This window comes from Rutilus rutilus (assembly GCF_951802725.1).
Source record: "Rutilus rutilus genome assembly, chromosome: 23".
NCBI classification, from domain to species: domain Eukaryota; kingdom Metazoa; phylum Chordata; class Actinopteri; order Cypriniformes; family Leuciscidae; genus Rutilus; species Rutilus rutilus.
In genome coordinates, this window is record NC_140233.1 from 18,315,922 (window position 1) to 18,328,431 (window position 12,510).

The 12,510-nt window shown below is 39.7% G+C and overlaps 1 protein-coding gene across 1 annotated transcript in view; it reads left to right on the top strand.

Moving 5' to 3' along the window:
* The window catches only part of tln2b (talin 2b), an 84,368-nt gene that overhangs the window by 36,189 nt on the left and 35,669 nt on the right, over positions 1-12,510 (top strand). Inside the window, exons 20-28 of the mRNA XM_084397570.1 lie at positions 1,427-1,555; positions 3,654-3,767; positions 3,849-3,962; positions 4,059-4,193; positions 5,934-6,062; positions 6,155-6,257; positions 9,426-9,634; positions 10,107-10,226; positions 10,417-10,614. Of these exons, the coding sequence (XP_084253696.1) occupies positions 1,427-1,555; positions 3,654-3,767; positions 3,849-3,962; positions 4,059-4,193; positions 5,934-6,062; positions 6,155-6,257; positions 9,426-9,634; positions 10,107-10,226; positions 10,417-10,614 (1,251 nt within the window). The remainder of the gene's footprint in view (positions 1-1,426; positions 1,556-3,653; positions 3,768-3,848; positions 3,963-4,058; positions 4,194-5,933; positions 6,063-6,154; positions 6,258-9,425; positions 9,635-10,106; positions 10,227-10,416; positions 10,615-12,510) is intronic.

The following is a 12,510-nucleotide window of genomic DNA, read 5'->3' on the forward strand; positions in this document are numbered from 1 at the left end:
GCTAGATGTAGGCAGTTTTATCCCCATTTACTTTTTTTTTTTTAATCCAGTACCCAGAATCAGCAGCCACACTGTAAAATGTGCTTCCTCTCCTCATCAGTGTTTCATCTCTGATACCTGAAAGAGCCCTGAGCCACGATTTAGATTTGACTCATGATGAGATGGACCACTGAATTGATTGTCGATCTTCATCAGCAACGTAGAGATGTATAAATAGCCAGGATGTGATTAATATGCAGACACATGAAATGCTGGTTTATGGCTTGTTAGGCACATTTGATCCGTGATACATTAATCACAACATCAATGCCATTATCAAATGTAAAGATGAGGAATGCGCCACAGACGGTTTCCTTGGTAACAGGGATGGAGCAGACGGCCCCCAATTCCTCTTTGCATTGAATGTTTAGTAATGCGCTGTAAGTGTGCGGATGGCGTAGCCGAGAGTTCTGCTGTCGCTGACAAATTTCCCTTCACAGGGCTGACCGAGTCTGGGATTTATCTGTGACAACTTTGTCCTCTGAGAATTGCCTTTCACTTTCTGTTTAACCATTAAGCAAGGAGATAAAATGAAATGATGCGAAACACCAAGGCTTCAAAATGGCATATTAGCTACTAGTTTTGAAAGGAGGTAATATGCAGTATATATATGTGACTACGGTATATACTGTATGACTAAATTATAAAAAATAATAATATAATGCTAAAACATCTTGATTATTAGGTGATTGGACAGTCAGGGATAATATATGTTTACACAAAATTGGATTAATTAACAGCTGGGAAGGGATTTGATTAATTAACTGGATAACACTTGCTGAATAAGCATGCAGTTTAGGTCATGCAACAACAATATGGCATATTACTTTATGAAAAATGTATTCCACATCACAGTAAAAAAGCAGTTGTGACATTCTGTCATAACTGTTATATTATATTTCACATTTGAGACTATTTTTCATAGTAACTTGCGGCATTATCATCTCAAATGTCACTTTATTTCACATAATTGTGATTTTACATCTCGCAATAGTAACTACTACTTGTAATAAAGAGTTTATATCTCATACTTTTAAATTTTTCTCATAATTACGATTACTCATAACTGCGACTTTACTGTGGATATATATTAAAAAATGCGATGTTATTTAGCGTTATTCTGACATTTATATCTGACAAAAAATATTTGTTTTTAAGTTTTTAAACCTTATTTTAATTTAAACATAAATACCTCACGTTACATTAAAATATTAGTCAGTATGCAGCATATAATGAAAAGTTTGCAGTGAGAAAAATGACCCAACACAAGCTAATGTTGCATGTTAACTGTGTACAGTAATGTAGCCTGCTATTAAAACCAATTGTCCGAAGTGGGTAAAGTACATGAAAGCAATGCAGTAATTGTACCTGAATTGTATCTGTGCAGGGGGCAGCCGCATACCCAGAAAATGAAGACCAGCAGCAGAGGCTGCGAGAGGCTGCTGAAGGGTTACGGGTCGCCACCAACGCAGCCGCTCAGAACGCTATCAAAAAGAAACTCATTCACCGACTGGAGGTGAGGACATGCATTTACATCCCACCTCCCGTTTAGCGGTCCTCTCTGTGTTTGCTCCTGCCTACTAACACGTGATTTGATCGTAGTAAATTATAGTGGAAGACACTAATGAAATGTAAAAATGGACCATTCTCCAAAATGAAAATGTCATAATTTACTTATCCTCGTGTAGATTTTCAGTTGGTATCATTTGGCCTACTTATATATGTATATATATAAATATTTATTAGTTATTTCTGGGCCATCTGACCAATCAGAGCAGAGTAGGCTCTCGCAAAGGAGGAGTTTAGAGAGACTGAATCATTTTTCTAAACGTTTCAGACACTGTGAGAAAAGAGGTGATGCTGAAATGTATATTATGAGACAATTAAAGTGTTTTTTTTGTGTGTTTTTTTTTTACCTTGGATGCATGTAAACCTGTTGTAGGAGACCTTTAAAACTAATTTAGGAAACTTTAAAATAGCATAATAGGGGCACATTAAATAGTTTTTCTTTCATCCATCATGGATCTCAGTATGGTTACACAATGTTCTTTTGCTCTTGCGTCAGTTTAGACCAAGACTCATATTAGCATGGAAGCAGTAGCTTTTTTATCAGCTTGTATGTGTTGTAAGAGCAGTCCAGTTTCCATAGAGGGTATTTTTCCAGTTTCCAACAGTTTCGGCCAATGGAATTCAGCGTTCTGGTTCTGTTTGGTCTCTTCACATCAACAAAGATGGCTTTGTTCTTCAGGATCTTGCTTGCATCTATCATCCGTCCTTACACATGGAATATTATTTCTTTATACAAAGAATCCTTTTCCTCGCCGCCTTTTACTAATACTTGAAAAGTGTAGCATGTTGCCAATTTTTGCTAAATCTTTTTACGATGGACATATATTGCGAGTGCGACTAAGTACGTTTCAGTCCCAGAAACATCCCGATATGCTCTACAATCCTTGCTGGACCTGTAATGAAGTACGACCACTCAGTACAGTCATGTCTTTGTACGATTAATGCAACATCTAACACAGGGTTAGCATTGTAATACCAGATAATAGGGCTGCATGAATCGTGATATGGCTTAGTGTGATTGTCAAGTCTAAAGGCTTGCCATTTAACTAAATAAATATATACCTAGTTCTGGCATTAAACTCTAGATGGCGCAGGCTGATAAGTCCCTAACTCATTTGGTAGCGATCGTCATCTACATTGCGCAGCTGATCGGTTGCTGTTGCATCAGCGGCCAATGAGCTGCGGCTCAACATTCAAAAACTGGTAGTGTTGCTGTTAGCAGTCTGCAGCGCGCTTTCAGAAACCCTCCTCCTTCCCCAGATCCACCTGTATGGATCTTCTATGGATGTACAAGCAGCAGCAGCATGTCTTACATGCTCACAGCAATGTCTGTGAATGTATTGGCAGTAGCAAGTCTCTGTACTTGCTCTTGCACCAAGACCAAATACACTAAAGCCGCGTTTCCACCGCAGGAACTTTCCCCAGAAACTAGGAACTTTGGGGTGGTACTCGGCGTGTTTACACCGCAGGAACCAGGGTCTAAATGAAGTTCCGGGTAAATATTTCCCCCTCCGAAAGTCCCTGCTCGCGAGGTAGTACTTTTTCAAAGTTCAGGAACTTTCAGGGTTGGGAGTTGGGCGCTGAACATGCTGATTGGTTGAGTTCATACCACATTTTGATTGGTTGACTCCACGCAGCATTTTTATTCAAACACCATCTGTTGCGTCTGCTATTCGAATCAACAATGGAGTTTAAAAAATACGACCGATGAACAGACGACAAGGTTCAGGCTCTATTAAGCTTAAATTCATAGGATGAAATCCAGTGGGAACTATAAAGTCGCGCGCAGTCCTTCATCACAGGACTATTTGCCTAATCTTCACGGTACTTTAGACCGCAGTGGAAACGCGGCTAGCAACAGGTCTAGGGAGAAAAAAGTTCCTGGGACAAATTGTTCCGGGTAATTTCGGTGGAAACACAGCTTAACATTGCCATATCAGTTACCATGCCAGTCTCTATTACCATACCAATCTCTACTTTTTTCGCTATTTCCTGTGTTAGTAATTATTGATGCTATAATTCATCATGTTATTTGTCTGGAACAGAATGCAGCTAAGCAAGCCGCGGCGGCAGCGACGCAGACCATTGCCGCCGCCCAGAATGCAGCTGCATCCAATAAGAACACCATGTCACATCAGCAGCTCGTGTTCAGCTGCAAGGTATTGTGGGTACAATTATTTACAAGAGAATGCAAATTTGAAATAAACAATCCTGACTTTGGTTTTGTGGATGCTCTCCAGGCCGTGGCAGACCATATCCCACAGCTAGTGCAGGGAATGAGAGGCAGTCAGGCCCACCCGGAAGATCTCGGTGCCCAGCTAGCCCTTATCATCGCCAGCCAGAGTTTCCTGCAGGTAAAACACACACTTCTGTGCTTGCTTAGCACTCCCGATTTGGCATTAAATGATCCTTTTTTTATCGTCGGTTGTGTTTTGTTTTCCTCCAAACAGCCAGGAAGTAAAATGGTGTCGTCTGCTAAAGCTGCCGTTCCGACGGTAACCGACCAGGCAGCTGCGATGCAACTTGGTCAATGTGCCAAGAACCTGGCCACCTGCCTGGCAGAGCTGCGCACCGCTGCACAGAAGGTACCCACAGTTCACTGCCTTATTGTAGACCATAAAACACCTTTAAACACTTGGGGTGTGTTCACACGTGGCAGGTTTGGTTAGATTAAAACAAACGCTGATGCGGTTTGACCGAAATATGAACGCAACATGAGACGGGACGTGATGTCCCAAGATACGACCCTAAAAAGGACAGAATGCTCAAGCATGCCTGTTTTTTGGCATCATAGGAGCTACGTTGCACATTACGGTTCTGTACGGAAAATCGTCTCCTTGCAGCAGATCTTCGTTTTTGTGTGTGACACAGAAACTCCTGCTACTGTCTTGGCTCTTTAAAACATTTTCTAAGCTCTTTATGAGTTCTCATCATAATACTTTCATATGTATTCATACAACGAGGTCATTTAGCCCAGCACACAGCATTGTTTTGGATGTTCGGTAAGTTCTGGCACAAATTAGATGTCATAAAAGCAGATTTTTTTGTTTTGTTCAGTGGTAAAAATCGAACCAGGACTAAATGGGTAATTTTCTTTTTTGGTCTGGACCAAAAGAACCAAGAGAACCGAATTACAAGTGTGAACACAGCCTTAGGCATATTGTAATAACCTTACTGCAGTATACTGCGTCATGTTTAAAAATGAATATTTCCATTACTCACATTTTAAAGGGATAGTAAACAGAATTAAAGGTTTTCCCATCATTTAAGGTCCAGCCACATTTAGGGCCCTATTTTAACGATCTGAAACGCAAGTATCAAACGCGAAACGCAAGTAACTTTGTGGGCGGATCTCGGCGCTGTTGGTATTATTCCGGTGGGATAAATTACTCTTGCGCCCAACGCAAATCTAAAATGGGATGGTCTGAAGTAGCTTCATTATTCATAGGTGTGGTTTGGGCATAACGTGAAATAAACCAATCAGAGCATCATCTCACATTCCCTTTAAAAGCAGGCATGCTTGTTCCATGGCGGATTGCTATTATAACGGCGGATTTGCCAGGCACGTGCCAGGAGCGGTTCACAGCCGAGGAGACCGAAGTTCTCGTCAGGGCCGTAAAACACAGAGAAGTGACATTGTATGGGGATGGGAGAAACCCACCCAAATTAGCTTCGGTTAAACAGGCGTATAATAATTTGGGTAAATGTGTAAGCTAGATTTATGCCTATTTTTTTCACATCTTCATGGACATCACAATGATTTCCCTTGTGTGGTAATATTTTTCCTTGTAATTATGTATGGTTTGCAAAAATGGGAACTGCTGCCTGCGTCTATGTAGATGATAGAAGCAAAGTGTACGCGTGTTGTGCACACGCTACATTATGACCAAGAATGCGCCCTTAAAATAGCATCTGAATAACTTTAGACTGGGGCTTTCCTAGTTCCGGAATTGTTTTCTGAAACTGCAAAATAGCATCAGGGAACGTTTGCGCCGGAACACGCCTCCTCTTTTCGCTGAACCGCCCCCCCGGGAACGCAAGTTAATTCCCTAATTTACCGACGTGCGTCTGTGGAGGGAATAGTCCGCTGTGCGTCGGGTGCAAAATAGGAATGATACATGCGTCAGTGTACAAAGTCAATTGCGCTGGGTGCAAGATAGGGCCCTTACAGTTGTTCGTCAAATCTTTGCAGTCAAAATTCAATAGGAACCTGCTCGATCTGAAACTATGCGAGAGGAAGAGCGATTTCTTAACGCAGATTTTGCAAATTGGTCATGCGAGGGTATAAGGGTATACATTTTTCATCTTTCTGTGTTGTGTTGTAGGCTCATGAGGCGTGTGGTCCTCTGGAGATTGACTCTGCACTCAACGCTGTCCAGACTCTGAAGAGTGAATTACAGGATGCCAAAATGGCCACACTGGAAGGACAACTCAAACCACTACCAGGACAATCGGTAGGTGAAGTGTACCACATTAAAAATAGATAATCACACTTATTTACAATTCCATTTTTACCATAACTTCTTTACAATGCTTGTGTCTGTAGTTGGAGAAATGTGCTCAGGATTTGGGGAGTACGTCTAAAGCTGTGGGCTCCTCCATGGCTCAGCTACTGACTTGTGCCGCCCAAGGCAATGAACATTACACTGGTGAGATGACTTATGTGGCTTTACAACATATAAAACAAAATACTTCAGGAGAATCTATTGGTGCTGAATACAAAATGCACAGTATTACGAACAGAATAACAACAGGATTTACTCATGTAGAACATGTTCCTGGATTAACATCCTATTAACCAATAATTATTTTGAGGTTAAGGCCTTTGGTGCTTAGTAGTAGAACACAGACAGCAAATGTTGATCCATGAATATGTCTTGCTTTGTAAATCAATGATGTACTGTTTGAATAAAAATTTGAATAAAAACTTGCTTCATCTTAAGCAATTTACAATTGGTTCAATTTGGAATCGAATTGGGAATTGGGAATCAAATCCTAGATCTTGGAGCGCCTAGTGCAATTCTCTACCAGTTGAGCTTAACGATTTAGTTATTTGTCCAGGCTTTTTGCTATCAAGTTATTTTTTTAATAAAGAGACATTTGCACAAGTGTCTAAATTCTTTTTCTAAAAATGCATCCACAAGATGCCAGTATCTCAAAAACTGGCTGCTCGTTCCGGATTGAAAGGCATGAAAACAGAGAAGAGAGAGCAATGCTGTAACTTACCTGCACCTCCCATCAATTTTTTACTCTGTCTGGCTGGATTGCTGCTCCCAGGAGAGCTTCTGAAGACAGATTTTAATGGCACGCTCAAACAAATCCCCCCTCTTCCACTTCGGCTCCTGCAGCTTCTCAAGCCAAGGGTATAACTAACCCCGTCCCTCATTAATCTTATTTTCACTAGATTTAACATACCATCAGCAATTGGGCTCTACTTGGCTGGATAATGCAATTTGATGTAATTTGCCTGCATTGGCCCTTCCCTATTTTCGTTTTCAGTTCTATAAGTAAAGGCCAGATCCCATATGGCACCTCATTTTCTTTCCACGCTCATTTGTTGGAACAGCAGGGGCATTCTGGGTCAACCATGCACCAAAATGAGGCTTAAAGCTTTATTTGGAACAAGGCAGTTGGGCTGAGTGCTTCAAAAATGTCCTTCATTTTGCAATTACAGTTTAGTGCACTAATGTAGTCAGTAAATGTAAAAACAAGGTTAAAGTGAATGCGCTGTATGGATATGAGTATGATGACAAGTTGATAAGTGGATGACTGGTAGTATTCATTTTTATGGCAGATACTAGTGTTGATATATGAGAGAAAAGCGTGGTTGAATGGCAATAATATTCTGCTAGCCTGGGATTCAAATATCCAAATGAGACAAAAAAGCACACATAAATTGGCAAAACTAAATGAATTTTACACAATTTTTTATTTTTAAATGTACACTTAAGATTAATTAAGCCAAGCAGGAATGGTTATTGAATGATGCAGATGATCTCAGTCTTTCACTGTGATAGATATAATCTCATAATGACAAATATCGACCAATTAATCAGATTGTAAATATATCTGTCAATCACTCTAATAGATATAATCTCATAATGACAAATATCGACCAATTAATCAGATTGTAAATATATCTGTCGATCACTCTAATAGATATAATCTCATAATGACAAATATCGACCAATTAATCAGATTGTAAATATATCTGTCAATCACTCTAATAGATATAATCTCATAATGACAAATATCGACCAATTAATCAGATTGTAAATATATCTGTCGATCACTCTAATAGATATAATCTCATAATGACAAATATCGACCAATTAATCAGATTGTAAATATATCTGTCAATCACTCTAATAGATATAATCTCATAATGACAAATATCGACCAATTAATCAGATTGTAAATATATCTGTCGATCACTCTAATAGATATAATCTCATGTCAGCCGATTAATTGGTCCGAGTGATGCATCCCGTGATCGCTATGATAAATATAATATCAGAATACTAAATATCAACTTATTAATTGATCTGCCGATACAGTGGTTGATCACTGAAAGATATAATCTCAGAATGGCAAATATCAGGCATTTAATTTGTGTTATATAAATATACAGTATATATTGCTCAATTGCTATGATAAATATAATCTCAGAATATTGCTTTATTAATCATTCTGGCCAATATATCATATGATCACTGATAGATACAATCTGCCAAATATTGCTAGATTAATCAGTATGGCCCGTATATTATTTCATAATTATAATCAATATAATCTCATAATGTCAAATAGAAATAAATATCAGAATGCTAAATATTGTCCAATTAATTGGTCTGGCTGTTATATCAGTAGATCACATTCACAGTGATAGATATAATCTCAGAATGCCTAATATTGGCTGATTAAACGGTCTGTTATAACAGTCTATTATATCGATAGGCCATTGTGATAGATGTAATCTCAGAATGCCAAATATCATCCGATTAATCGGTCTGACTGTTATAAAATGTCTGGCATATACAGTCACGTGAAAAAGAAAGTACACCCTCTTTGAATTCTATGGTTTTACGGATCAGGACATAAACAATAATCTGGTCCATAGCAGGTATTAAAATGAAGTAAATACAATACTGAGATGAACAACAACACATGACATATTACACCATGTCATTATTTATATTACAAAACGGAGAAGCCACGTGTGGAAAAAGTTTCTCTAAGAATTGCACGGTCTGACCTTGGGGTGAAATTGCTGGGACGTCCACTCCTGGGAAGATTGGCAACTATCTTGAATGTTTTCCACTTGTAGAATGATGAACTTTAATTTGTTTGGAAATGGCCGTATAACCCTTCCCATATTGATGGGTAGCAGCAATTGCTTCTCTAAGATTATTGCTGATGTCTTTCCTCCTTGGCATTGTGTGAACACACACCTGAATGCTCCAGACCATCAAACTGCCAAAACTACTGCTTTTATAGAGTTGGTCTACGCTGATGATCAATTAATCAAAGACATTTGATTAGCAGCGCCTGACTGTTACTTACCCTCTTAATTCCTGTGGAAGCAGTAAGGGTGTACTTAGTTTTTATACACATGGCTTCTTTATTTTGGCCTAGTTTTTGTTAAATAAATATTGACATATGTCATGTGTTGTTATATTTACCTAATTTCTTGATCTGCTAAGGACCAGATCCTGATATGTAAAGACATAGTATTCAAAGAAGGTTTACTGTACTTTCTTTTTCACATGACTATATTATTCAATCGCTATAATCTCAGGATTGTGTGTTTGCGACAGGTGTGGCAGCAAGGGAAACCGCTCAAGCTCTGAGGATATTGGCTCAGTCCGCGAGGGGAGTAGCGGCGAGCACCTTGGAGCCTCAGGCTGCGGCCGCCATGCTGGACTCCGCTTGTCACGTGATGGAGGGCTCGTCCATGCTCATCCACGAAGCCCACCAAGCCCTGGTGTGCCCCGGTGATGCCGAGAGCCAGCAGAGACTAGCGCAGGTAGGACGACGTAGATTCAACGTGTAAACAACACGCAAATAAAGAGAAGATTTATACATTGAAAGTAGAAGTTACACAACGTTATATAGTTATCCAAAAAACGGTATGTATGGTATGTGTCTGCTTATCTTTATTAGAGGCCAGAATACTTTTTTTGTTTTCTTCAGCTACTTTGTTAAAACCAGATCAATTTCCCATCAGCTCCCTCTTGGCAATTATCTCCAATAAACCGAGCTATTTTCTTGTTTCTCGGCGGCCCTTTTTCTGGAAGGTTTCAGTGCGCCTCCTGATTCGAACAGGTTCCTTTGGGACACAAACATATTGCTTGGCATATGTCTGTGACAGTGGCATAAATTAAGGACATGGATTTCTCTGTTGTGCTGAGGGGCTGATTTAAATTTTAGATTCAAGCTGCAACTCTCTGGGCCTTTGTGGAGTTATTGATGGGAGAGTGTGTGTTGGTTTTTTTCAGGTGGCAAAGGCCGTCTCTCACTCCCTGAATAACTGTGTGAACTGCTTACCTGGACAGAAGGATGTGGACATGGCTCTCAGGAGCATTGGCGAGGCCAGTAAGAAATTGCTTGTGGAAAATGTGAGTTCTTTGTCAGTTCTTTGTAGCTACTAGTGAAATCTGTGTAAATGATTAGAAAAATCGTTATTACATACATTTTTGCAGTTGGTTTACATAGAAATTCCTTCTGATCATGTTTCATGAATGAGGCCCATTGAGTTTATCAGTGATAAACTCAACCTAAACTCTGACATTTCACCTGTTTTTCCAGCTTCCTCCATGCTCCAAATCCTTCCAAGAGGCCCAGACGGACCTGAACCACACGGCAGCCGAGCTGAACCATTCGGCCGGGGATGTGGTGCAGTCTTCACGTGGGAGCAGCGGCCAGCTGGCTATGGCTTCTGGGAAGTTCAGCCAAGACTTTGATGAGTTCTTAGATGCCGGCATTGAGATGGCCGGACACACTCAGGTACAGTTTCAATGCCTTTCTCAGAGCTGGGAGACGGTTCATGATGTGCTCCGGCCAAAGAGAAATCTCAATGGTCCAAAATTCCACTTGCATAACTGTATATTAAACAAATATGTTCTTTGTCAATGTGAATTTATCACTTCAGACTTTTTGCTTTCAGTGAAAAGAGAAAAAAAACATATACACTACCATTGAAACGTTTTTACTGTTGCTCAGCAAAATTTCGCAAATGAAATCCAGTCATTCAGAATAGGGATCCATAAAATTGGGAATATTGCGTGAAGATGGAAAAAGTTCCCCATATGGATTTCTCTCTTGTTCAAGTTGGTCATGTGAATTCACCGTGTTGACCAACGGAAAGCTGCTGGGTTTCAAAGTAATATTGACAATGGATGTTTCCCATTTCCTCCATTCCTCCTTCCGCACCTTTATGTTCACCAAGGCTGCGTTTATTTGATTAAAAATACAGTAAAAGCTAGCCTGGGAAAACCCAGACAACTTCCGGCAAATTTAGATTTGCTCTGCAAGTAGTCTGGCAAAGAGCTCATTCAAGCCCATTTCTAATCCGTCGAAATCGCGGCACCAATCAGAAACGTTGAGGTGGGCTTTACACAATGACGATCGCTCTGATTGGTTTTAGGTCTGTCCAATTGCGCCCAGAGGCATTTGAGCGACGTCCGTTGGTGAAGCGCACCAACTTTTAAATGCATTATTATATTCAAATTGCAAACACATGAGGACAGTCTCCATGAAAGACCCACTGGCATATGAACGTGCTACTACATTTCTCTCCGAAACGGTAAGAAATTAAATTAGATTTAATAGAGGATTTTAACTGTGACAAGATGATTGACAGGGCAGTTTACGTGACAGGATGCACGCGACAGATCCGTCCGATAAAGATGACGAAGTAGTATGTCCCAGAACAAAGCTTGCCTACTTTTTTGCTATACATTGAAAAGTAAATACCTTTTCTTCACAAAAAGACTACATACTTTTAAGGCGTAGTGTAACTTAGGCGAATTGGGACGCAGCATATGGCTTTACATGATGACGATCGCTCTGATTGGTTTTAGGTCTATCCAATTGCGCCCAGAGGCATTTGAGCGACGTCCGTTGGTGACGCCCCTTTGGAAATGAGTTATTAATGAAGCTTTGCCAGACCATAACTCAGTTACTACTGAGAATGGTCTGGTTTTAACCAGGCTAAGTAAAAGCAGTAGTATTGTGAAATATTATTACAATTCTAAGTAAGTGTTTACTAATTTAATATATTTTAAAATGTCATTTATTGCTATAATGACAAAGCTCATTACTCCAGTCTTCATTGTCACATGATCCTTCAGAAATCATACTGATTTGCTGCTCAAGAAACATTTATTGTTAATATCAATGTGGAAAACTGTTGTGCTGCTTAATATTTTTGTGGATTAACATTTTTTGACCAGATTTTTTGATGAATAGAAAGAACCGCATTTATTTGAAATATAAATATTTTGTAACATTATAAATGTGTTTACTGTCACTTTTGATCAATTTAATGTACTATTACCTTTTGAATGGTAGTGTACATTAAATACACTATATGGACAAACGTATTGAGACAAACCTCTTAATTATTGAACTCAGGTTTTTCATTCAGACCCATTGACACGTGTATAAAATCAAGCACCTACCCATGAAGTCTGCATTTACAAACATTTGTGGAAAAAATGGGTCGTTCTAAAAAAAACTCAAGGGTGGCACTGTGATAGGATGCCACCTTTGCAGTTAGTCAGTTCGTGAAATTTCATCCCCGCTAGATATTCCACCATCAACTGGTGTTATTGGAAAGTGGAAGCGTTTAGAAACGGCACCAACTCATCCACGAAGCGAAAGGTCAAGGTCGCCGAGTGC